At 41.9% G+C, this 27,631-nt stretch overlaps 2 protein-coding genes across 5 annotated transcripts in view; one reads left to right on the forward strand and one right to left on the reverse strand.

Annotated features, from left to right (window-relative positions):
* The window catches only part of LOC125760454 (uncharacterized), a 168,189-nt gene that overhangs the window by 115,632 nt on the left and 24,926 nt on the right, over positions 1-27,631 (forward strand). For all 4 annotated transcript variants that reach the window (XM_049420596.1, XM_049420593.1, XM_049420595.1 and 1 more), the window contains exon 8: positions 12,226-12,350. In XM_049420596.1, coding sequence (XP_049276553.1) covers positions 12,226-12,350 — 125 coding nt within the window. The remainder of the gene's footprint in view (positions 1-12,225; positions 12,351-27,631) is intronic.
* On the reverse strand, positions 496-12,138 carry LOC125760478 (parkin coregulated gene protein homolog). Its single transcript, XM_049420644.1, has 4 exons — positions 11,593-12,138; positions 11,426-11,507; positions 5,072-5,183; positions 496-792 (listed from the first exon to the last, which is right to left on the reverse strand). The coding sequence occupies exons 1-4, from the start codon at positions 11,874-11,876 to the stop codon at positions 557-559; spliced, it is 714 nt and encodes a 237-aa protein (XP_049276601.1). The 5' UTR covers positions 11,877-12,138; the 3' UTR covers positions 496-556.

The following is a 27,631-nucleotide window of genomic DNA, read 5'->3' on the forward strand; positions in this document are numbered from 1 at the left end:
TTCACACTCCAAAGCAACAAAGTAATAGGATAGAAAATTGCACAAATGATGATTTACCATTTTCCATCCAATTTGGGTTGTGATTTATAATATACGACCGGTTCATACCAGAGGAGTGTTCCGTACTTTAAATACATTACTGCACGCCCCGGAACAAGTGAACATTTCGAGAGTGTAACCGTATGTAAAGAAGCATGTAAAAAAGCCTTTCTCGGCAGTTGGTAGTTTTAGTGCAATAATGTAGTAAAGTTACGAACTTGATAAGGGACGTTATGAATAGTTTAACTTAAGTAAAAGAAACTAGTGTTGGGTGAATCTGATTCAGTTTCATGAATCTGGACGAATCTTTGAATGGAACGAATGAGTCTGAATCTCTATTCGACGATTCATTAAAATTTATGAAAACTGATTGGTATTTTGGGACTCTTCACTGAAGATTCAGATGAATGATTCTTTTCAAAAGGAAATAAAACACTAAAAGAAACCAATCGAAGCTTTACTCGTACTTTGCTCGATATATTGTTCACTTTACCGATTTGGAATAGTTTTCTACCCTTCATCGATTATAGACATAGCTTTCGTACGTTGGTACCATGTACTTAATGTTTAGATATGCATCGGGTCCTCCGCATTGTTCCAACAGCTCGAGTGTAGCGTTAACCACATCACCAATCCGTCGACCGCCACGAAAGTCAATACGATCGCCTATGTTAACACGTCGCTGTTTATACAGATTCAACGTTGGAAGCAGCTGTCTATAGTATGGGACCAGGGCAATGCCGATTGAAGGACCTGTGGAACGAAATAAAAAACATTAAACAAAATTACCAACATTACACTATAAGAATTTCAGCATTTGGGTGCTGTTAATAAACTTATCAATCGCCAGAAAATTTATTTAGCCCCAAATGTTATTTCACATGAATTGCGTTTAATGCATTCTGTTTGAAATTTTGCGGTTCAGCAGAAAAATGCCAAATGTTTGCTTAACCGTTACTTACAACGTACTAGCCCGTACGAACCAAGCTCTGCTAGACGCCGATGGCAAATAATTGTCCATTCGCTTGGTTAACATGTTTTTTCGAGCATTCCTTTTTTCCGTGTAGCTCTCCTGCATATGAACCCATTCTGTAGAGTACGACTAAGTACGCTCAACCTCTAACCAGATGATTGTCTGTTTTTTTTTTGCTCAATCCACTCTGTTCGATGTAGGTGAAAAATATCGCTACGTCAACATTTTGCTCTTGCATGTGGAAGCGTTTTTCCCCTACTAGTTGTTACCTTTTCACATTCTACGAATAGCTTTAGCAAGGGTAAATGTGTGTTTGTGTGTGGTTTTTCTCTTTCTCTCTCCAATTTTCAAACTTTACTATTCCACTCCTTTTTTTCTACCATTTGTAAAGCAATTTTACGTACACTTTACACTGTGGTGCAATCTCGTAACTAGTGCTCCCAGGCACGTGTCCTTGTTTTGGTGCAGATGGTTGTAGCCGAATGAAAACGGTCAGCTCATTTAAGGTCCGAATATGGAACGACATAGCCGTCAAGGCGGCCAGCAACCGGTACAAAAGGCAACAACGCCACCGAGCGGAATTCCACATATTTCCTTTCATTTTATCTGTTTGACTTTTTGCTGTATGGAAAATGGTGCCATGGTGTCGGTATTTTCCGCAGCTCGATGCAGCTGGACATTTACCTGGGCATTGGGATATTCAGTTTTATTTTATCTTACCACACTGTGTGTTAAAGTAGAAGATGGTTCTGGTAGAACCGTCAGGTTATGTTAACATGTGGAAAATTCGCTGTACAAATTTGCACTGAACATTTTCGACCAAAAAAAAAAAAGAAGGAAGTAAAAAAAACCTCCAACAAACCATGCACACCATTACCACACGTAAAATGTTGTAAAATAATGATGGGCCAACAGTAAAAATCATAAAATAATACTGCCAGACCATGTGCGGGGTGCAGTCTGTATAGAAGGCGTTTCTCATCTTCCTCTCAAAACAAGCGCGAACACACAAAAAATGGTACGAGAATGTTTGCGGTTTTACAGCGAGCTCAACAAGGGTACACCCGCCGTCCAGACGACGCTTTGGTCTGTTCTGACGAGCTTTTGCCCGAGGCACCATTTTGTACTATTGCTACGAATTCGAGCTCCGTATTCGAGCACGTATTTTTACTGCCCTTTTTTTTGGTTGTTGGTGCATCTTTAAAACTCGCACGTACCGCTTCCGGGGAACCACTATTTACAGATGAGAATGGGCCTAAACAATCCCTTTGCCGGCAAACGAGCTTGGGCGAGCGAACCGGTCGACTGAGGAAGGGAATATTGTAAGAAAAACAGTAACCCGTGCTATTATGTGTGCTGCATTGTGTTTCATTTCAACAGAAAATGTCCGCGAAAGGGTGGTCGGTGGAGGGAGAGATGACTATGAAAGGATGGGTGTAAAATTCTGCGAAATGGTTAACAATTCGGTTGCGCTTTATAGAGTTTTATTCTTTTGTTAAACATACGAGAAACAAGGGTTTTTGCTGGTAATAGGGATGAAACTTCCATTAGTATATACGCGAATTATGCTTCGGACTAGAGTATCTAGCCTAAGATATGATAAGATGATGGTGTTAGACAATGTTTTAAACATCATTACTTTTTTATTGTTTAAAATAAGTTAGCATACGGTAAGAAAGGATAACAAAATTTAATAATGATTATCAATCACTTTATCATTACGAAGCAATCCCATACAATGTATGGAAATAATTAAAGGCTCGACTATAAAAGGATCCAGCACGATCGTGTCATTCTGAATCTCCAATTCTGAAAACGTGCATCTCTTTGTTAGAGGATCATTTTAACTAAATTACACGTTAACGATTATTGCACCATACGCTTCAAACTAGTCTCTCAATGAACATTTTCAATTAGCTGTGTTAGTGGAAACTGGAGAAGAAATCGCAAAGGAAAATAATAAATTTCCACCCTAACCTAAATACCACTAACACGGCCGTCATTCTGCAGCTTCATTTGATTCGGTATGAAATGAGAGAAAGTAACAACAAAAAAACAGAAGCAAAGCGACCATCATGGTCCGGGGTACACTCAAGCAGCGACACGTTTGTCATGTTTCAACGTTAATGGAAAATTAAAATTTAATTTCTCATCCTCCATCCGCCATTTCTGCACCTGAGCAATGATTTTCTTCTCGCACGTGTGTAAATTCTTCCCAGGAGGAATTCATTCGCGTGTGTTCGTGAGCTCACAGTATGTGCCAACCATATCCTGTTAGGGCACAGACGGATGTGGGCCGTGATGAGCGGCATCAACAGAGGAAGGAAAGTAAAAAAGAAATAAGATGTACCATTTCCACGAACGGTGGCAACCCACTTGCCTAATGCAGCGACAGCGGCACGAGCTCGCTTCGCACCGATTCCCAGGAGGGCTGGGAAACTGTCGAAGCTTTCCAAGATATTAAAACAATCCCAACAGGTGCCAGAGCCATAAAAACGCTATCAGTAAGTAGCTGTCTTTCCGCCGTTTTGCAGGCTACACTCGCAGCACCCGGCACACCCGCACACTAGCTGTTCTAGTGGAAATTTTTTGTTTTAATTTCAGTTTTACTCGCTATAAACAAAATTAATTAAACCCACGCCGCCGGTTTCTATCAAAGTTTGGTCGAGGTGAGAAAATGGAGCGTCCAATACAATGGTAGCGTGGGGTGTATGTGAGTAAAAGCCATCAGCACGGTTAGAATTGCCTTACTATCCTTCGTTGCTATCTCGTGCATCAATAGGTTTAAACGATAGTCGAATGCTTTCCACGTAACCAAGAATTCCAATCAAGCGCCCAATAAAGACACCAATAATAGTGCAGGGCATGTTGTAGTACAAGGAATAGAGGTTTTTATTTTATTCCATAATTTTATTACACTCTATCAGTATGATTGGGTACGATAAATACTGGAAAGGCGATGGATAATCAATGGTCGTACTTTTAAGAAGAGTTGATGTCTTAAGATTGCTTTTTCAGTTGAAACATCTTTAAAAATGTGGAATTATTAATTTAGGGAAAACAGAAATACATTTTTTTTTTCGTCAGAACAACGTCAAAGTCACCATAAACATCGAGCCGTAACTAAAGCAGTTAAAGATCGTTTTTAAAACAGCCTTAAACGTATTGTAAAAATCAACTAATTAACTGTATTTTCATTTGAAATGCCTTCACCAAATGGCGTGAAAACGATGCAGTTTTGATACGAATGGTGACTGGGTCACTGAAGGGCTATGGGTCAAACTGAGTGGAAATAATCATAGTCAAAGTGCGATGAAGCAGCTCAAACCATTACTACCGGTCACGAAGGTTCCTTCGCGGGATATGGTAGGACCGGAAGGGAATCATTTATTATGAGTTGCTTCCATATTGACAAACACAAAATTCAGTTCAGTTGTTTACACCAAGTGAACCGCTTCAGGCTCGCGATTGGTCAAAATTGGTAAGAAAATGTGTTGTGTTCCTTCAAAATATGGCAAAGAATCTTTATCACTAAATCTAATATATAAATATTTGATATCATAATCCACCAAACTGGCACACACAGTACGAATATCTCAGGATGTTTATTATACTGTTAACATTTTGCTCAAAATTTGACGAAATGTAAATGTATCAATTATCCACACGACGTTTCACAGTAAAATAAAAATGAAATCACTCCAAACGAGCTCATCACGATAAAGCAGTTCGTAGCAATCCAGACACTATTCAAAAACCCTCTTAATCCAACATCCGGATCCCGGACTCTCTCTCTCTGTCTGTTTCAACCCGTGTTCAACTCAAGCAAACTAACTACTGTTTTAGTCAACGAATTGCCATCATGAGTTTGGTGTATCGCATTATACGATACGGAGTTGCTCTATTCGCACCGGAGATGAGTCAGACGACAAAAACATACGCCCATCCGTCGGCAAACCGTCTTATGTACGTCTGCCAGACTGTCATCTTCGGTTTGGGCAAAAGATGATCGTCTTGAAGATGGAGATAATTCCCGGTTACCATCCGTTCCATACTTACCGACTCGTAGCAGCTGTTGTAACGCTCTTAATGTTGCAATTATAATGTCCGGATTTCTCGTATTCAACGCCTCGCGCATCGGCAGTATCAGCATCGGGATGGTTTGGAATATCTACGCGTGTGTGCGTGTGGGTTCATGTTTTTCGAATACCAAGCGACCGTAAAAACAAAGCAAGAAACAAAGGAAAAAAAGAAAACAGAATGATAGCATGTGCTTGTGTAGGAATATTTTGGAGGGTAAAAATAAGTAAAACACCGATCCCATCTCGAACGTCATTCATTACAATCACCACTGACACCAAATGGAGCCTGGAATGGAAATCTAAGAGATTATGATAGCATCACAAATCGGTTGGAAGTAACGACCACAATTATAAGCGTTGTGTGCCCAGCAGTAGGCACCAACCTGACCGTCGGTATGATGTCACTTCAGTTGAAACCAAGCAAAAACTCCTCCTTGTGTATGTCTATCTTCACCACTACCAAATGCCCTTCCACCGAAACAAGCGATAGGCTTCCACTTTCTCTCTCTCTCTCTCTCTTTCTCTACCTCTCCCTCGTTATCATTAAGGGGCATCCTACAGAAGTGTCCCTTCCATCGCTAGTACCCTGCACCGTACGTATCTTCTCAAGCACCAGAAAATCCTATCTCTGCCCAACCCGGGCGGTCTTCATAATAATCTAATCGTGCTACGGTTCACTAAGCCTAATCCCGAGAGTGTCCATGGAGTGTTTTGCTCATTCCTCCGGCAACCGAGAACCCTTCCAAGTACCTCAGAACGGTTTTTTGAAGCTGCTAGAGAAGCATCCTGAAAGTAAATTAATTTTTTCATCCAATTCCTTCGCAACTGCCTGCGGTCAGTCACACTTTCACTGTGAGCGTCGCTTGACACCGAACGATCCCCGCCTTACGATGGGCAGAATGGGCATCGAACTTAAGCTGATGGTAGCATGTAAAGCACCCCTGCGGTGACGCTTTCAGTGGCTCAGTATCCCGATGCAGATGATGGGCTAGATCCTACCGAAGCGCCCAGGCTTCCTGTAGCTACACAGAAGGCGGTACCTGATGTTGATGAGGCGCCGGTTTGCCCCATCATCAGCATTACCATCGGCCATCAACAATCAGCTATAAGCACCCGTCGCGCTACCCACGGTATGGCGCACGGTAAGACACAGCGCTAATCTACATCAAATTAATTCATTAAATTATTTACCATCATTGAGTCGGCTGTTTTCGAGCGTAAAAATCAAGAACCATCTTTTGCCGGTGACAATCCGGTGCCCAAGGAGCGGATGGTGTCGGGAAAAGGTGCTCGTTAGTGCTCGTCTCAGATTCGAGTTGACCGGGAGTTCATTGGCCACTAGCGTGAGAACCAAAAGGGATAAGACAGCCGGAAAAAATCGGTGGAAGTCAATCTAATTTTGCCAATTCGGGACCATCTTGCTTTCACTGCACGACTTTACATTAGCGGCGGCAACTTGGCGGACATTTGGGAGTGGTAAATCTGCAAACCAAGCTGAAGCCAGTATTAAACCCATGGCAGCAGTTCCATCAGTGTCAGCACTGGCGTCAAAACGTAGCTTAAGCAAGTCAAATCGAGCGATTTTTATCCCAGCAGGATATTTGGACCAAGTCCCGCTGGCAGAAGATAACGATTGACGATCGGAGAATGATAGCGTTTGATAGCACGCGAACAAGTCGTTGAGTAGGTGCGACTGTGAAGGCAATACAGTAAAGTGAAGGGAAAAGTTTTCCCGATTAACAAATTGGTGCAAATTCTCGCATTTAATGATGGATTTTTGTGAGAATTTTAAAATTTGGAACATTAACATTGTCCATCGTCAACATCTAGGGCCCAAATCTACGTTGCCAGGTGTAGACGTGATCTCCCATAATGTTTGTAATGCAATTATTATCCTCACAAACAATCAACTAGAAACAGTTCTGAAGGAATGAGACACGTGCCTGCTTTTGGTGCCGAAAGGTAATTAACTTCCGGCTAGCTATCAAACGATAATTTACTACGATAATGCACCACTCCTTCGTTATCTCTCCATCGCTTGAGCAGCAGATTGCAAAAGCTCGGCCGTGCATTTATTCCAGCTGGGCAGAGTAATTAATGCTTACGGAAAAGTTTATTTTGAGCGCAAATCTGATACAATGCCGCAAATGTCTGTTGTCAATCGTCACCCCGCCGGCGAGCTCTTGCTGCTCGACGAATAAAAGCCGGAAAACGCTGTGAATGATGGTTTTGCATGCAGCTGAATCATTAATTCCAAAAACCTGCCATGCTTCGCCTAAGTTCCCATGGCGGCATACCGCCCAAGCGGTATGCATAAATTCCCCCCAAAACGAAGTCTTCCCACGCATGTTGTGTTTCTTTCCAAAAATCGTAACACGCTTTATTATTACCAACACCCGCCAGTGACCGAGCTGGGTATATGACAGTCAGTTACTACGCCGATGTGCAGCCGAGGGTAGAGCAAACGTTCCGTTTGCAACCGTTCCGAAGGCTTGGCGTATCATGGCGTGGAAAGAAAACTTCATTTGAATGTTAAATGATTTATGTTTATGCGATCCACAGTCTGGCGGTGCTGGCATGGGGCCTGTTTCCACAACCATCTGGGGATTATTGTGATTGCTCACTCCGGCCATTTTGGGTGGGGTAAAACTTCGACAGTTTTGAGAACGTTCCACAAATACAAGCGAGAATGACTGTTTTGCTTGTGTTGCTGGATTCGATTTCGGTGCGCAATTCTTCCGTTCTGCCCTCACATTCGCACACCGATCGATCTTTGTTCTTTGGCAAGGGCCCTTGGCATACCATACCTTAAGAATGAGATCCCGATCAGCAGAACCGTTAGCTTTGATTCCCGAGAGCACCATACAAATAGCACGTTGGTGACGTTGATTTAAAGTTTCAAACAAAAAGACAGAAAAAAATCACCATCACCACCAGAGCATCGTTACCGCAAGAGATTTCGCTGAAATGTTCATCCGACTTGCTGGTTTTCCCTGCTGTGCCACTTTACTACGACTTATATCCTACTTTAGCTTGCATATTTCGTGCTTGTGCTAGCTCTCACCGTACCCGGCACCGAACAGGGTCAAATTTTGCAATTTCTTAACTCTCATTATGATGAATTTGTATGTAAATCGTGGCAATATTTGAATATTGTTATACTCATTTCACGGTGCGCCAAAAGTTCGCCTCCCGTACCAGTACCGGTCGGCTCACATAGAGCTTTTACTTGTTCAAGCTCACTGCTGACAACAACCGTCGTAGGTGACCTTACGGCGGGAAATACGATTCCATTTGCTACAACGCACCATGGAGGGAAAGTTTCCGTACTGTCGAATCGAAAATTGTGACTGTGTTTGGTGATATTTTTGTTTGTTCATGTTGCCCTGAGTGTGTTTCGGTGTGAATGGCGTAATCCTTAAGAAAATGTACCATTGAACAGCTGCTTGTCTTAGCTTCGTGCACCGGAACCTACCTCACCAGAGTGCTGCTCCTTGCAAGTGCGATAGATTTCTTTTTGTTTTTTTTTTGTTGATTTATATGTGACTGTACAAAGAAATTCACCTTGGCAAACGACTCAATAGAGCATTGATCCAACGTTTGGAAGAGAGTACGGTACAAATGAAAACCAAAACTAAGAATTTAAATCCTTCTCGGTTAGCACACATGTTTCCATTTACCAGTGTCGGAGCAACAATATCACAGAAAAGCATGTTGAAATTCACATCAAAAATTGAAAAGTCGATTTGAAAACTCCGAAAAAAATAACACTTTGCAAATCATATCATTCCAAATACTTCTACAGGTGTGTGAAGTCTCAACAGAAATATTTATTCTGCTTTTATATGCACATTTGATGCCAATAAAGGATAACACACCGTACGATGTACGAAAACTCAATTCCACAATAATTGGTGCACAGTAATTAACTTTGAGGTTATGCAGATTGAAGATTTCTCATCATCTTTATATCTCACTGCGTTTGGGAATTCCCTCAACAACTTCAGAATTCTACCATCCATTGCACAATATCTCAAGATAGTAAACATCGCTCCGCCTAGAGATCGCTTCGATATTATGCTATTTATATTCCATTTGAGTGACCTCTGATGACCTGTCGAGTCCCGAGGTCCCAGAATTAATTTTTCGCCTGCACATAAAAATGCACTATGCAGATGCTTCCGTCGACCAGTGGCGAAGATAAGCCCGACCAGTATGTATCAGTACTGGCGAACAAGTATCCCCAACGCTTGATGTCTTCATCTCGTAAGACCGTTTGAAGTATACTTTTTTTTGCCTCATGAAACTCATACCCTGATCCATCCATCCCTTCGCCTGATCGAGTGCGATGATTTTCTATCTCATCAGTTTTCCACGTCATTTGTTGACGCATTGCCGACGGAAAACGAGGTCAACAAATGTGCCGCCTGAGCCGGAACAGGCTACGGCCCCAGCTGCTTTATGTTTTACGATGCCCATCGGACACGGTGCAAAACGTGAATGCGAGCATAGCTAAAAGTGGTGCGAAGCGCTAACACACAGGTCCGATTTTACACCGCTCTGTGTCCTGCACGTGAAAGCCATTTCAGTAGGCAACGCAGCACATGAAAACGAGCGTATAAGGCTTCCACGGGTTAGTGTGAAGGTCAGCGTTAGCTGCTGATGTCGACCGTCAACAGTAACAACATGCATGTGATGATGGTGACGATGATGATGGCGAAGGAAAGCCAATGTCCCTTTCGAGAGGTAGCCCAGGGCTTAATGAAAGAGGTTTGCATTTATTGGACGCGGCACGGGTAAAGGCTATGCCTACGAAGTATCACGTTGCCGTTGTTTGGTGGACGGTGTAAGTGACGAGTTGAACACATTTCTGTCTAATCCGGATGTGTGTATATTCCTTCTTTTCAATTCGCCATGAATCTGACACAATCCCCACAAAGAGGAGAATGAGAATTATCTTCGTGAGCAACTACAAAAAAATGTTTAAAATGACCAGAGTGCTTCACCAAAATCTGCCATAAATCTTGTTCCACTCAAGGGACAGTATCACAAATCAGACAATAAGTAAGGGGTTGAAAGAAAAATGAAACGTGTTTCCGGAAGCAAACGAATGCGACATCCCACCACACTAAACCACTATTAGCCATTTGACGAAAAAGCACCGGGATTATCCATCCGGCCCATATTCCGTCACAGAACATAGCACATTTTTTTTCGAGGAAGAATGTCCCTTGTTGCATGTTTCAGCTCCGTAACAAACCCTTGCAAAGCCACCACCATGTTCCAGAGCGCTCTGCCAGCAAAGTCCCGCAAGTGTTCTTGTTCGCGCGCGCAAACCGGCACAACACATTACGGGCTAGCCTCTCGAGCCACAGATTGCATTAACGTCTGTCATCGTCAGGCTGAAAGAACCTGGCTGGCATACCACCCCTTGCGAATGTGCAACGGGAACATATTCTTCATCGCACGGCACTACGCTCGAAATGCAATTTCACAGTCTTCGCTTATTCATACGAATGAGACTGAATGCACTTCATTCACCAACTGTGTGTGTGTTTTTTTTGTAGCACTCTTTTGCTCTCTGTGAAGTGTGTGTGTGTGTGAGTCTCTGTCCTGTTGCAACTGAGGACGATTCTGGTGAAGGATTCCTGCCCGGAACTGAAGCAAAAAAAGTTTTTGCACGGTCGCTTCAGTTAGTGCTTTACGACGCTACAATTGGGATTCGTCTGGTGCGATTCATACGGATGTAGATGACGATGCCGTCGGCGTGCAACAGTTGGACATTCTTTCATTTGTGTGGAATCTTTTCTATGGTATTTGGTTACCGTACACACTCTAGTCCGCTTGTTGCAGATGCTATGCATGCATCCATTTTCGCTGTACTTTCAATGTCCAGCAAATTAGATGCAATTGTCTGCTGAAGCTCAGGATAAGTAATTTGCCGTATTTCCAATATTAAGAGCAGCGGATTAAATTATGCATTTTCGTTGAGGGCGTATTCGCGCGATGATATGTGGCTGCCACGGTATGCAGAAATTCATGCATTTATATTTTAATTAAACACCGCAGTTTCCTCACGATATTCGCGTTGCTCTTTGTGAAGCAAGTTGTGCGTTTGATTTGGATCCTTTATTGGACCATTAATTGACTTTCATTTCAATTTCACACATCTGCTCCACGAGAAATCTTCGTGTCCCTAATATAGCTACTCGAGGCGAGGTCCTCAATAATTAACCGTGGACTAAAACTAACCCTTGCTGAACAAATGCCAAGAACTCCCACAAATGCTGCAATTCATCAATCATTAAAGCGCGCACACACACACACTTACCTGGCGTTCAGTGCCAACCTCCAGCAGATCGCTCACACCGTGGCGCGCAAATTCTCGATACGGAAATGTGGACTCGCACAACCTGCAATTATTTCCCACCTTCGTTAGAGTGTCGAATTTGACGCGATACGGCAACCAGCAACCAACCACCCTGTTGCTTCACTTACCCATCGAAGAACAGTGGCAAATAGCGCTGATAGTTAAGCTGTTCGGGCGGTGTCAGCCACTTGATGAAGTGCTTCCCGCACCGTGTACCGTACTCGCGCGTGATCGGTATATCGCCGCGCAGGAAATATCGACGGAAGCGCGAAATTCGTGACCGCCGGATGCAGAACACCGGGATGGTACAGGGTGGCCAGACGGCCACACAACACTGACGTGCCTGCACCGTGAATGCCGGAACGAGGCGAAGAATTTCGGGACATTTGCGCGGCTTGCACCAGCACGACATTGTACGGATACCGTTCGGAAGCTGTTCAATTTTGCGTGTTTAAAAAATAAAATATTCGCAGTTCAAAAAATAAAGTCAACTGGAATTCTGCACTCTGTTTTTGGTTTTTGAGAAGAAACTATTTTCACGAATTTGGAACACTACTTCAGAGGGTCAGTGAATTTAGATGTTTGTGTATTCTTCCGAAATAAATCCCTATTTGCCTGACTAGCAGCGTTTGCTGTGAGGAGTTTGACAGTTTAGATTTGTTTCCCCCCTCGTGTGTTTCGTTTCGCGTTTTCCAATGACTACTCAATGTGTTCTAACGATGAGACTAATGCAGTTTGTTTTGCTTGTTTTTTTTTTACAGAGGAGGATTACGATGCGTTCTGTTTGGCGTACATGTTCACCTATCGCGACTTCGAGATGGGCACCCTCGGGCTGGCCTGGACCGGTGACCTCAAGAACGCTGGTGGCGTTTGTGAGAAGAATGGGGTAAGTTTGACGATCTTTCCAATCTTAGTATTTTAACAAAAAGCTCACATTTTAGCATGGTTTGTTAGGTATCTTCTTCAGCATATTCGCGCGAATCGTTTGAAAAGTATAGTAAGAAATTTGAATTTCTTCACAAAATCACCGCCAGCATACGGTTTACTGACGTTCTATAATTGGGCGTTTTAATCGATAACGACAGAGAGAGGAAAGCAAAAAAGCATCCCAAAATGGCTTTCACCCTATCTCTCTTTCTCTAGATCCAATTTAGCACAGTTTTGACGGTTTTGTGGAAATCCAGCTCCCATCTAATGGTAAAGATCCGGAAGCGATGGATACCGACCGATCGGAAGCTACATCAAATTTAATGACCACTCATCGTGGCCTACCCCCATTCCCTGTTCGGTATATATATACGGTAGAACGCGGATTCCCTGTTATTTGCACTCACCCTTCGCATCGTCAAACGCTCGGAAGGTTTTTTATGATTATTGGCTCAGACACGGATGGGTAGAAGCTTTCCATTAAATTTCAATACCATTCTCCTCTCGAATGGTGGTTGAGCCCAAGGTGGTACAGCTATACGTGTGTGTGTGTGTGTGTCTGTTATTTTATGTGCCAAAAAGGACTCGAACATACCTGGCTCGCCGTCAAATGGGTGGTGAAACGAAATTTTATTGCTTTGCGCGAGAAAGACTTCATCGAGTCAATAGAGAACCGATGCCGAATGTGAAGTTTGCGAGTGTAGCTGGAAGCGGAAGGGATTGAAGAAGCATATGGATTATTTGTCGACAGTTGGCACACAAAAAAAACGAAGAAAATAAACCGTCCGCATTTATCGTACAGAAGTCGACTCGGTTTGCTGCTACTGTAGAGCATTCGGTTTTACTCTGGATGGATTTGTTGCGATTGATCGTTGCTGTTTCACACGGAAGAATGAAGCTTTTTTTGGGGGGTAAGGATTACCAATGGTGAAGCGTTTTATTTGAATTTTGAGAAGCTTAGATTATTACATCTTCCAATAAGTTCATAGAGTATCACGTTGCATGACTGCAAGTAATGAATTTCAAGAATCTTTAGTTCAGGTTCGCGTTCCCACTAAATCTTTCATGCAAAATTTGCCGAACCGGTATTAAACTCTTGATGTTTGTACGCTGTTCGATTCTTCGCTTCCGCATTCAATTAACTAACGCTAGCAAAAACCATTCCGTCGAAGTCTCGGACATTCGCAATTCAAATCTGATGCTCTTGTAGCTCATTGAAAATCTAGCAGTGCAGCATCGATAATTATTCTTCTATCCTTGTGGTATTGATAGACTCGTTTGAGTACAGACCGTGCAGTACGAGCACATTCCTTTCAAAAAACTGCTTTTAGCTCTGCAGCATGTTGAAGATTGTTTTCATTTATTTTTTCCATACACTACCGGCTCCAGTTTTCTAAACCAAAAAAGGAAAAAGGTGACAGTATATGAGGCGCACGCTCATGATGTAGGAACAAATCTCTGTGAAGTGTACGGTTGGAGTGATCATAGCCTCTCTATCAGTGCCACTCGGCAGAACGGTCCGGACTGATGTTGAACCACCGCAGTGGCAACGCCGCCGACGCACTGTCATTAGTCGGAAAGTTTCACCAAATGCTTGTTCCAGGGTTATGCTTTTTAGAATATGAATGACATCGACAAGGTTGTCGCTGTTGGCGTATGTTGTCAACAGATATTATCCTCGTAGCTGCTATCTCCATAACGTTGGGCGTCCTTTGCTGTTTTTAGTTTGGCAGCAATTGCACTACACTGTGAAACGCTCTGCATCTCCACTAGTCGGCGTAGTGTACTAACGTTTTAGTACCGAGTCGGTAACGGCAAACCTCGGACACCATACGGACACCATCAGGCCCAGCAGCTTCGTGTATAATCATTGCCTATTCTTTCATTTGGGTGTTTTTTTTTCGTTGTTTCACTCTCGGGCATTATTTTACTACACGTTTCAGTACACGTGGCGCTCTGAACGATATGGTTACGATTGGCTGTTCGCGTGCGCTTGTACAATCCTTCTTTCGCCGTTGCGAATAGCCACTGGGGTTATTGACGTTTCTAGTGTGCCCCATTCAGAGGTCGGAGAGAACTAGACAGCAGCTAGAAAGCAAACTCCCGACAACAAAAGCACAACCCCCAACTGTTGAATATTGTCTGCCCCGGTTTCAGCACCATTTTGACTCATTAGCCACCGGCTGGACGGTTGGAGACGAACGAAAAAAAAAAACAATATAGTGACCGCGTGTCCGTTACTACCCTCGTAGACGGGGTTGAATAGCGCAAACTAGCACAAAACCCGAACAAACGTACCACCTACCAGTTTGTGGAACACGCCTCACCAGAACATTGCTTAGAAGCTTCATCGAAAGGGAAAGTTTCCACGGGCACGAAAGAATTATTGGTTCCCATTTCTGGGCGTACTGTGCGCTGCTGTTTTAACAACTTTGGGGGCCAAAAAAAACCGCACACACACACACACAAAAAACCCCAGGACAAATGACAGGTCGTAAAAAGTGTCCCCTGCTCGGAATGGTGTCGGACCCTGAGTATTTCCTCCCACTGTTTGGTTGGAAGAGTGAGCAAATTTGTTAACTTTTCGCTTTTTTCCATCCATTGTTCTAAACTGCCATTTGTTGCCATCCGTTTCATTTATGCTGTGAAAGCTTTTTCTTGTGTGTGTGTGTGTGTGTGTGCGTTAGCGAACCATATTCTAGTTCAAAATTTTAGCAAGAAGAAGAAAAAAAAACCAAGCATATTGCTTTTTGCATTTCATTTGCTCTTTTCCTTACTTGTCACAAAGAAGGCGGCTCGGTCTCGGTTCAATCTCATCCCGGTCGGTCGGAAAATGGTCACAGGCGCACAATCTTTTCAACACCACAATGACAAACATTCTTGCGGCTGACGAGGATAGATGGTTCCCGTTGTGACGGGATGGACGGGAAAGGTGCATTAGATAAAATATTCCGCTTGGCTTGATGCCTGATCTTTACCGTGTACCATCATCCGCCGGGGGACCATTGTGTGTGTGTTGCTTTTTCTTCCGTGTTTATTACAAAGTGCCAATTTGTGCGTTGTTGGCTTTTTTGTTGGCGGTGCTGTTGTAAAAACAACGGACACACTAGATAACAGCGTACCGGCGTACATTAAGACACGTTCCTAAGGGTTCTATCCAAACGTCCCTAGCCATTTGTCACCCTGTCCGGACGGTAAAGTTGAATTTATCGTACCTTTGGTGGAGTTGCAATATTTTCATTCTACGAATTTTCACGATTTTGCTACACGGGGAAGGTTTTCATGCCACAATGTCTCGATGTGAACATTTATCTAAAGTTTTGTTTTGTAATTTTGCGTTAAAAACGGAATCTTTGTTAACTTACTGACCATATCGAAAGTTAAATGTATTCACCTACATTACAGCTGTTTCGTTTTTGCTACAGTTAAAATAGGTATAATAAAGGTAACAATGTACAAAGAGATAAATACAATTGAAGAATGGTTACACCCTTGACTCCGGGCTCGGCGAAAGTCAGTAAGCGATATCGTCTTAGCGCGGCAAGAAAAATCCCCAATCTGTTCTTTCCTTTGTACCCTTTTCGTCCAGCCAGCACCGCCAGCACATCCATTTTCAAGCTGCTCAGAAAGCAAGAATTGTCCCCGATCACCTGGTCCCACGCTCTCCCACACACTAACACAGAGTGCAATAAAACTGCAGAAGGAAGAGAAGAAAAAAAATCCCACAGCTCAGCATTGCCGGGCTGGCATTCCCTGGTCCAAAGCTAGAGCCGACATCGAATATCCTCCTCGTCAGCGTGGAACCGCACAAAGAAACAAAACATACCATGTCCATCCCGCGCGTTCCCGTCGGTTGCGAACTTGTCGCACAGTTGTGCCCCGGCTAGGAAATGCAATTTCCGTCTCAATTACGGTGTGTCAGCAGTAAAGGGTCCTGGGTTGAAGCACAAGCACCAGCTTACAGAACGTATTGTTGTGTTGGGGAGTGCTGGATGGTGAAGGAAAGCAGAAGAAGAAGAGCGGAAAAAAAGAAAAGCTGGACACTGTACCACTCCACAATTCCCAATTTCCCAATCCTCGCTCCCAAGATGATGTTCGAAAGAATTGAATTTTAATCCAATCTCAAAGCGACTAAACTTTAGCTGATTGTATCCATTTCTGTGCTGTAGATTGTGAAAGGTTACGGTCGTCGGTGTGGAGCACCATTTAAAAGCAGAGCAAAGAATGAAAAGCACTAAGAAGGGTGCTGAGCTATTGGACCCTTTTTTTACTGAATTACTGACTGTGTTTTGTACGACAGAAGATGGTAAAAATAATATTATCCAACAAACTTGTTGAACGGATTTGTTCTGATTAGTTTAAGTATAAACAATATATTCATCAATGTAGTTACTTGCAAGGAATTAGGAAAACTGTTAATTTCTTTTCCTTAAAGAAGAAAATGAAATTTGTTTCTATCAGAATTTTTAAAAAAAGTAACACACAATCACTCACCTCTACCTTGAATATAATACAAAAATGTGAAACTAGGAATTCAGCTCAATAGAGTTGAGCAAACTTAACAAAGGCGAGTACTTTGTAGTGATGGGTAAATCCTCAATTTTCCCGAAGTCGGAGTAATCACGGGGGTATCGCCTCTTTAGGAGTTACAATCGGAGATTGCTCCGGACTTAACTCTGGATGGAAACTTAGGAGTTACTCCGGAATAATTGCTCCGGAGTTACTCCGGAGTAATTGCTTCTTAGTATACTCCGGTTTTTATACGTCGGAGTCGGAGTAGAATCTACTATCACTATCTACTACTATCATGAATCTACTCCGTAGTAGACACCACTAGTACTTTGAGCATGAGCTCAATTGAGCACATGGGGAACTATAGCTCAATAGAGACTCCATACCCAATTTAGCCCATTTAACTCCAGAGTTCAAATGTGTGTAAAAAATGTCAACAAAGGACACAAGGAATTAAAGCAGATCTTGTGCCAGACGATTCGGCTCTTTGGTTCACGGATATTGCTCAACAAGGCTGTTCAAGTTCTAGCTCTGTTCTGCAAAACGGTTCAATTGAACTTTCACTGCCACGTCGCGTTCCCGCTAGATGACGCTAGATAGCGATTTCGGCTGAGTGAGGAGCTTCGGCTCAGCGAGGATATTCGGCTGAGCGAGATGAGTGCCGCTGAATAAAAGCCCACCGAAGCTGGCGCCAGGGCTCTTTCCCTAGCGACTCAGTAACAAGACAAGAAGCAGAGGTTTTTTTAACACCATACCAATTCACCACACACAATACACACACTAACACACAAAATACACGTGTGCAATATAGAGTATAGTTAAAGAAAACTGCGTGTCGCGAGTAAATATTTAGGGAAAGAAATCCGTGATTGCTGGACGCAATCTTTGTTGCTGGACGCAACAAGCTCAACGCTTTTACTTGATCTCTAGTAAGCAGTTTTTCCGCAAGAAGCACACTGATCTCACTCAATACCTGTACCTTAATTGCTCAAGATCCAGTACTAATGCTGACTGGTTTTTTTCCAACATTTTCTACAACTGATAATTTTACTTTGTTACGTGTCTCGTATAAGTCGTGGTGGAACATAAACTACGTTTATTACTTGGAAACAAATCGACATACAACATTTTCTTTATGATACAAGCAATTAAAAATAGCGATAAAAATCAGGATTAGTATAATATATTTTATAACCACACACACAAATCACAATACGAAGCAAAATTAATGTAATGTCACAGCTGTGCAAAACCATCCGATAAAATGTTCCAATCCTTCCTCATTTTCTGCACCGTTGGACAAGGAATAAAACACACTCGGCCACCGAAAAAGGCATACACAACGAATTAAATAAGCTTACCACAGAGGACGATTTTGTTTCGGGATCGTACGAAGAAGCAGAATACGACACGAATTCCGGTTGTACCCGTTCGTCATCGTCAGCGGCGTCATCAATTTCCACTAAGAGTGACGCCAAAAATCCCTCCAAAATATCTTCAATTTATTGGCATTTCCTTCGCCATTATCCGTCATCTAAGTGCCACCCGGTTTGGGTCTTCGTAAGGATCGAAACCGCTTTGCGAATTGGTGCGAACGGGGACGGACAAACCACACAGTTACGGTGCTGATATTCACCAGTGTCGATCGATAGTGATTTATTTGGGCTCGCGGACATTTTTCGCATCTCCCGGACGGCTGAATTACTGCTTTCCGGCCACACCCATGCGTTGGGTCGTGACATTTTTTTTTCCTTTCTCTCTCTCTCTCTTGCAAAAAACCCCGTCACAAACACGGCGAGCGTCTTCGGTGCGATGCGTAAATGTTTGTCGTATGTACGTCGACCGAACAAAGTGGCCGAGGTTTTTGCGTGAAGTGAGGTAAGAAATGAGAGGTGGAAAAGTGGCTGACTTTTGCAAAAAAAAACGACCTACCATTGTCATCATTACGGCGCGAAGGGAAAGTATGAAAGATGGTGGATAAGGATGTTTAGGGTGAAATTGAAGAGCTGGGTAGTATAATGCGCGAATTTTCCTTCCTGATTTTCCACATCGTCTTAAGAAGCTTGGCGGTAGCAGTCAGATGAGCTTGCTTGGGTCGTCAACGCCACTGCACGATTGTGAGTCAAGATTGGCCATTCCGGCTCCTGTGTGCTGTGCTTTTCGAGCGGATTGTGGCACAACTAAATTTATGGCAACCTTTAGCCTTGTCTGAATCGAAAACCAACCCTCGCCGAGTGTGGCTGAACGAGAGCATACTAACATAACTTTGCTTTGATGCTGTCCTTATTCGGTGGTGGAAGTGGAATGGTTGAAAGAGGACAAAGAAAAATAAAACTCCCTAAATACTTCATCGTAACTTCGTGTTGAACCAACTAACCATTGCAACAGTCACTGACCAAACCCGTCAGTAATGGTGGCACAATACAGATATGGCGGTTGCCACGTGAATAACAGTAGCAGTAGTAGTAGTAGTAGTGGAAGTAGTACCCTTTTGTACCGAAAAGGATCGAAAGAAACAGTGTGCGGATACAAGTGATGGGTAAATTCTAAGCAAAAGGAAACAAAAAGAACAGCAACGAGAATCGAATAGAGTCATCCATACAACTTTTATGGACAGAAATGATAATTTACTACCCTCCAGAGGCGGTTAGTTATGATAGCTAACGAACGGTTGGCTACCTCGTTGGTTCGGTTAGGGAATGTTCCCTCCACCAAAACAACGTCAGCTGGACAACCACAACCACACAAGCACCATTCACGAAAAGGGCGCACGAACACTTTTGGTCACCCATCATACATCGTTCGGATTTGATTTACGTTTACTCCGAAGGCAGTAAAATGCAACATCCACCAACCAAAAAAAAAAGGACAAAAAGGACACTACAACACACACACACACACACATACATGATCTACATGACCGTCCTCAGAATGGTATTCCTTTTTTTTGCGGAAGCTTCGATCACAACTTTGGCTTAAAACTAGTTGACCAAAGTGTGCAGCACCGTAATGTGTCGATGTAATGCCTTCTGGGAGTCTAACTTTCACACCCACAATTCCCGGCAAATGTGGAATAACAAGGGTTACCGAGTATGATTGAGAAAAATGTACTAATTGTAAAAGTTTCACACTCACCTTCAGGGTGTTACCGTAAACAAAACTACAAACATTAACCGAAACAACCACCGAAAAAAGGGGTGAATATTTCTGGAAACGGCAAATTTCTCCATCCTGGCTACGTAACACCTGTGTGCACGAAACTATTCCCATCAATGGCCGGAAGTGGACCCGTATTCGTCATCGAGAAAGTACCAATTAGTAAATGGTTATTCTCAGTGCACCCGGGACCAACGGACAACCGTGTCGACATGTGGACGAAAAATTAGCAAACTTATTTGAAAAGTTTTTCATTATTATTTTTTTTTCTTTTTCAACGACCTCGTTGTAGTCTTTTTAATGTACTAGTATAATAAATATAATTCATAGTTTTATCAAATTAAGCACAATTGAGTTAAAAAAAAACAAAATTTAAAAGAATTTAAAAAACCAATCTATGTAAATTGATCCTGTGGTCTTTAACTTTTCTGTAAGATTTATTTTATTTAATACTAAGTTAATATTATGAAATAATTACAAAGAGTTGAATTATATTTTAGTATTGGTTAAATTTATACTTTAGAAAACCATGATCCTCAAAAATTTCAACCTAAAAAATTATGTAATTTAAAAGAAAGTTTTGATACTGTTCAAAGGCCTTACTTGTGAACGTCGCTTCTTGCTTGTAGCGACGGTATTCTTTTTTGATTCTGGGAGTCTCAGTCAGTCAGTTTGATCAGTTGTTAAATGAACCTGTACACACATTTACTTTAAATTAGATATATAGATATTTGATTATAATTTTCGGTAGGTCCGAAGTATTGATATACGCTACTCATCGTTAAAAAGTTTTAATCATTATTTATTAAAATACAAATTGGAAAATGGATAGCTGGAAACAACATGGTTCCTGATAATGAATACCTGTTATTCTGCGAATCATCATGATTAGAATTGCCGGCCATCAAAATTAGAATATTTTGTCTGCCTTTCAATACCTACCTCTGGCCTCTAGCCATAAATCTGTGAAAAGTCAAAAACTCGGTTGATTGAAAATTTCTACGATTTCACCTGTCCAAATGTTTGGCCTCCATACTCCCCAAAAACCTTAAGTTCATGGATTATATTGTAATGGGCTCAGTTGAAAAAGCCACCAATCGTACTTCCTGTAATACAAAAACCACGCTAATGGATACTAATTTAAACATTTTTAAGGCCTTTCCCAGGAAAAGAGGTAGGATCACTTTGTTAGAGGTTCCGAGGCAGTATTGAAGCTGTGATCGACTGTCAAATTTATCCCGAACACGCTGAATATTATTTATATCCCTGACATCAAGTACGGTTTCATTTATGAAATTTCGATCAAACATCCCGTTTAATTTGTTTATGGAACATTTTAAATCATCTTTGCTTATTTCACAGAATTTAATGTAAAAGCATACCAAGAGAAAGAATTGCTCTGCTAAAAATAGAAATCTTTTATCAGGAAAATGTAGTTAATACCACTCGGGGAAAACTAAAACTTAGGTCCGACAATCGGGTATTTATAATATTACTGCAATGCCCTAATAAAGTAATAATAATGTAAGTTAAATAAAAAAGTTTCATGTGCAACGTTGTGTGTTGATGTAATTTTAAATATCTATCTAAAAGTTATCATGCTTGTTAAGCGCCTTTTTTCATGCGAAATTTCCCAGCTGATAGCTTGCTCACTTGTGTTTTTTGCTCTTAATTTTGGATGGCAAATGGAATGAATTTCTTACTTGCTCTGGCGAGCAGCTGTAGCCACTATCAACAACACATCAATGTCTGGTGGAGAAAAAAAAATCATTTCCATTCAAGTCTAGACAACTACCAACCGGACCTGCCATGTTGGGGATTGGCCTTGTGAGAATCATAAAAAAGAGGTAAAACCCTTCTCTGTGGATGAGTTCTAGCGTTGCTTGCACACATATGAAACGTTTTTTTTTCTTTCTCTCAGGTGAGAAAAGTTTGTGCGCATTAACCAGCCAGAATGGGATACATTCCTGGATACGAACAATAAAAAACTCCCCGCCCTGGGTGCAAATCGTTTGCTACCGAAGCTGCTTTTCGTACGGCAGCAACAGCCACGGAAGAGTGTATTTATTTATTAAAATGCACATCACATCCGCCGGAAGCAAACCCCCCCACTGGGTGTGAAGCGAACAACGCACACAAACACATAAGCAAAGTTGCAACAAGAAAAAAAATGCTAAAAACAATAATAAAATACCATCGTGCTGTATCGAGACATGGCAGGCATCCGGCGGCAGATGGAGATGGGAAAATTGCAACAAAATAGACGGACCCGGTACATTCGCCGGTATTGCACCCACGGTTTCTCGTGTGATGACGTGATGCTGTGACAGGAAGATAGGAAGAGCAAAAAAAAGGAAGAAAAAAAAACAAGCGCATCCTCGGAAAAGTCGTACCATCCTTTGCTTGGGGATGCCTTTTTGCATTGCACGACGTTACCACGAGCAACCGCACAGTGTTCCGACACAATCTCTATTCTAACCGGCGATGACAATACATTTCCATTGGGAAGAATACACCTGCGAGCTGCTGGCAGGTAACCATGGAATGCCGGATTTTGTCTAACTTCCAGGCATAAACCCTTTGCATTCAGTCGAACGGAAGCCTAAAGAAGTTGTGCCGTAAGAGGGTGGGAGTGCTTCTACAGCTGTAATCTCTTTGTCAAATGATGACTAGAATTAAATTGCACTACAGTACGGGGTGTGAGCTGTGCTGATGCAACTTTAATGAATTTAAGGTACATACATAGGTCATTTTTGGGAAGAAAACTATACCTGATGTGATTGAAAATACAAAACGTTCGTTATGTTTAATTGCAGTAGATTCTCCGGTTTATTTACCGTCTATTTTATTTATTGAATCCTTTTTCTTCTTTTGACAAAATATCTTTAAAATGATTAGAGAGTACTTTCTGTTATTTTCTTTAAAAATTATCTAATTTCTAATGTTTAATAAAAAAGCAACGAAATAAATTAATTAAATACAAATAATTAAATGAAATAACAGGGGATTTTGTAGACAATTTCTCCAAAAAAGAAACTAGATTCTATTCCTTTCGTTAGATTTTATTTATGTCATGTGCTTTGTAGCGCATATTCCGAAAAGATCTCTCTCTGTCTCTCTCTTTCTCTTCTTGGCATAACGACCCATTAGATGTCATGCCGGCCATATCTGGCTTACTAGACTTATTTTTACCTCATAGCCGGATAGTCAGTCGTTGTTACGGAAAGACAGGGGGGCTGGGGTGTTCGGATGGGATTTGATACCCGGTCGTGTCGTGTGGAACCGGCGCTGTTTATCACAAGCACCACGGGACAGCATCGGAGTCGAATAGATATAATGATGAAAAATCAAAATCTGAAAAACTTAACCGATATTAGTATTTTTTTAAACATCGCTAATAACATCATAAATTAGAAGGGAAGATTCGGAGATAAATGTCTAAAATCTTAAACATTAATTTTCACAAAACTCTTTCTAAAATTTTATCAGATATGTTTATTCTCTTTTTTGCACCAATGAGTAAATTCAGTAGAAAAGTGCGAACTGCTTCATATAAATTCATCCTTGCTATTTTCAGCTTAAAACAGGTTTACCATTTTTTTAAGGGTAGAAGTTGAAAAAAATATTTAAACTGTGCTGTTAACTATTACATTTCTCATTTGTGCATCAATAAATGAGCTAAAATATTTTTTATACATTGTTTAGCTTCAAAACATCATACCCATTATCACAGTTGTTTTTTACGAGTTTAATAATCTAAATTGATTTTTTATCTTTAATTAAAATTTCTTTCCATACTTTCCCTTTCCGTGCAGCACACAAAGTTCCTATTGCCGTTTGCTTTGAAAACATTTTTTTTCTTTTTGACTTACAAACCCTTACAATAAAAGATTGTTTAAAAAAATACAACCATCTTTTAAATTTATGACATGAGAACCAAATTTACGCCCCAAATAAGCGTCTCAAGATGCGTATCTTTATCAGTGGAAACAAAATCAGCTTGTTAACTTACACCCACACCACCATCCTTGGCACAATGTTGAATTTTATTAACATTAATATGGCTCGTAAAAAAACTCATACACACACACACACTCGTTAACGTTTTGCAACGTAGCACACATAATGTGATAGCTAATCATCTTGTATACCTCCCGGTGTTCGGTAGAGCACAGTCTTTTAGCAAAACGTTAAGATACGGCTACGAGGCACGTACCAGAGGTAGCTGTAGGAAGATGACAGTGTTGGTAATATTTTATAACTAAATCAAATAAGATGCGAAACTTGGTTTCCCATCATTTATCTGAGCCATGGGTACAAGGGTTGGTCCCACAGGATCGGTTTAGCTTTTTTTCTCTCCTTCGTTTGAATCCACCATGCATCCACCTGTGCACTAATCGAATGTACGGTAAACGGTAATCTCGTTTGCCTTTTGCTCTACGGTCTATGTCAGAAGTGAAGGACAGCATGAGTGAAGGGTTGCTTCCGCTGTCTGCCATGCGTACGAGAATCGATTGGGTAACTTCTAGGTTTCGTTCGTTTTTTTTTTTTTCAAACCACACACGCAAACAAACACGAAGGTGCTATCTGACGCGCATTACGGGCAAATGCGTGTCCGTGCCATCTTCCGTTTGGAGCTGAGTGAATTTTGTTCCACTGTTCGCTCTCGTTTTGTACCGAAACTGACAAATCCTTGACATGCTGCCAAGCTTCTCAATTTTTGAGGATTTTTATTCGCTTCTGTGTGTTTTGTTTTCTTCCCTTGCGTGTTTTTTGGCGGTTGATACCAACAGCAGCAAATGAATGTTGGAAAGCTATGTTGCCACCGTGTAGAAATGGTGGTGGTTACAGAAAAGGTCATGATTGAACGCACCGTATAGGATAAGGGTGAAATAGGGAGATGCCCCTACCACCGTTGGAAAACTCCCAAGAGATTGAGGGACACAGGGCCACAAGGTACGGAAGGAGTAAGGAGAAGGGAGGCAACGTTGCAAGTCACATAAATTGAAATGAAAACTTTTCCGCTTTTTCTCCATTACGGAATTCGTCCCCTGGGATGCAAGGCCAACCGTTGATTAATGGTGCTATACCTCGAGTGGCCGACGAACGAACGTTGCTTCCCGGCTTTTGAACGCTTCATCGAACAATGGCCGCACAACAAAAGCGGCACAGTGTTTGTTGCGTAAAAAAAATTTAAAGCACCACATGTGCACTGATGTCCGCATTCGGTTATGGTGAGGGAAATCTTTAAAAGAAGGTAGCAAAAAAAAACTCGGATTTTGTTTGGAAGAAATTCGCCATATCGGTTTCGCGATCGCTAGAGAGCTTCAATCAAGAATTGAAGTGAGTCACAAATGGGTCCTTTCCGGAATTAAAAAATTGTTTGAAATGGTTTCACTTTTGCTTGTATTGCGGTTCCAAGTTCTTTGTTTAATGATAAGGATTCTTTATTCAGCACCAGTCTTTGCATATGAACGACAACAATGTTGCATTGCTACAAATCAATATCGGCCATTTGTAATAAAATATAGATATTCCACGAAGGAAGGATGGGTCATATGTTGCTCGTTTTTTCCAATAGTTTCCCACCATTTACAGGGTGTTTAATAAGTTCGAATACACTTTCAAAATGTGTTTAAAAAAAATAATATAGACTTTTTCAAGTCAATTCCTATGGAAGCTATAGTTTGTTGAGAACGTTTAGGGGCTGTTAGGCGGGAATACTCCCCTCGTTATAAAGAACGAGATTAAGACGTTTCTTAAAAAAATCGCACCCAGCGCACACCTAGTTCATCAGTATCTAGTCTCAGATCTTGGCAATGAGTTTCTGAAATTGGTCCATAGTGTTCACTTGATGTTCGCTCTGCTTGGCCAGCATGTGTGACCATACAAAAAAGTCCAGTGGGTTAAGATCGGGGAGCTGGCAGGCCTCAAAGACTTATCGCGAAAATCTGTCAAATTCTCTCGACACCACGCTTGGACAATATTCATCTTGTGGGCCGGTGCGGCGTCCAGTTTAAAGACGTAATGATCCTTCCCATAGAGTTCCCGAAGTGCCTGGGTCACAAGCCTGGCGTGGTCTTCATTTTTCGGCGAACTCTCTCCCTCATTACCATCAAGGATGTTGGCGTCCTTGTCGAACGCGACCGCCTGCATTTTACATGGTCCTTGACAGAGATCGTCTCCCTGTACCGACCGATGATGGTATAAATGAAATTCCGCTTCGTACCATGGGGTTTCACCCGCGCAATATGTCACTGGGTCGCACATCTCTCGCACAAAAATTTACTACGATGTCGTAGTACTCTTAAAACGAGCCTAGTAGACAAACCACAAATGATAGCAAGTTTATATTATGTCCAAGGGTTAGTGGGTAGCATACCATTACACTGAATGCTCATGGTCCAAAGCTACACAACGGTGAAAAGTTTTATTCGAACTTTCTTATTGAACACCCTGTAGAGTATCTGTTCTAGTATTTCCGATAGCCGGTGTGAGAACTTTCTATCATTTCATATGCACCTCAACACTATACTTCTTCCTTTTGTATTATTAAGATCATTTTTTTTGCTGATGTTGATCGATGTATGAAACTCAAAATAAAAAAAAAACAAAACAAAACAACATTTGCATGGCCCTTTAAACTCCGTTTCCGTCTTCTTGAGTAACCTACCTATCACAACAAATACTTTCTTTGTCAACATTGTGCCCTTCTTTGTACTCTTTTACTGACCCCACCTTTTACTTAACCAAACCATTCAACTACTGGAAGAAGTTTTTCTTTACTGCGCTTAAACTTTTCATTGCCCGGGCGTGTTTGTTGGCTGCGGTGTGACTTTTATGCCATCATGCGAGTTTCCTTCGTTTTTTCTCGCAGCATTTGTCACATTTTGTGCGAGTTGCATCCCCTTTCACAGCTCAAAACGGCAGGTCTTAAACAGCGGTTAAAAATATTCCAGCACGTTCAATGCACGACCCAGCAGCAAGACTTTCCCTTTTTTTACGTCGTTTTTGTCTTGCACAAGAACACGTACCCGATGGGCGTGTACGAATGCGTAAACCAAGCGATAGTACCACCGCACCACAGTACGCCACAGGGATGATACAAACAAAAACAATTAACAACGAAGTGTGGCACAAATGTTTGACAACTGCGTCCGTCCGCGTCCCGGCGTCCGTCCCATAGTGGCACCGTCAGTGCCCTTTGTGTGTAATTGTACGTAGTATTTGTTTGGAGCGTTCGTCCCGCCTCGCTTACGGCGAAAGGATAAAGCAACACGAGCCTTGAATGAATTGTTGCGTGGCAAGTGCCACTGAAACGATAGGCTACGGTGTGTGGCACACTCGTGTGGCAGCCAGAGCAAACTGTGTGCCTATCGCCCGTAACCACCGTCTTGTTGTGCAAGTAAATTGCAAAAGCAAAAGCAAAACATAATAAGGGGTTTTGGAGTGTGAGCTGCGTGTGTGTGTGTGTGTGTGTGTGTTGGGGACAGATAAACGGAAAAATCTTAACGAAAAGCTCACACCCTTTTGTTTGGAAAGGATATCGAGTCTCGTGTGACAAATTATATT

The sequence above is a fragment of the Anopheles funestus genome, chromosome 2RL (assembly GCF_943734845.2).
Source record: "Anopheles funestus chromosome 2RL, idAnoFuneDA-416_04, whole genome shotgun sequence".
Lineage (NCBI taxonomy): Eukaryota > Metazoa > Arthropoda > Insecta > Diptera > Culicidae > Anopheles > Anopheles funestus.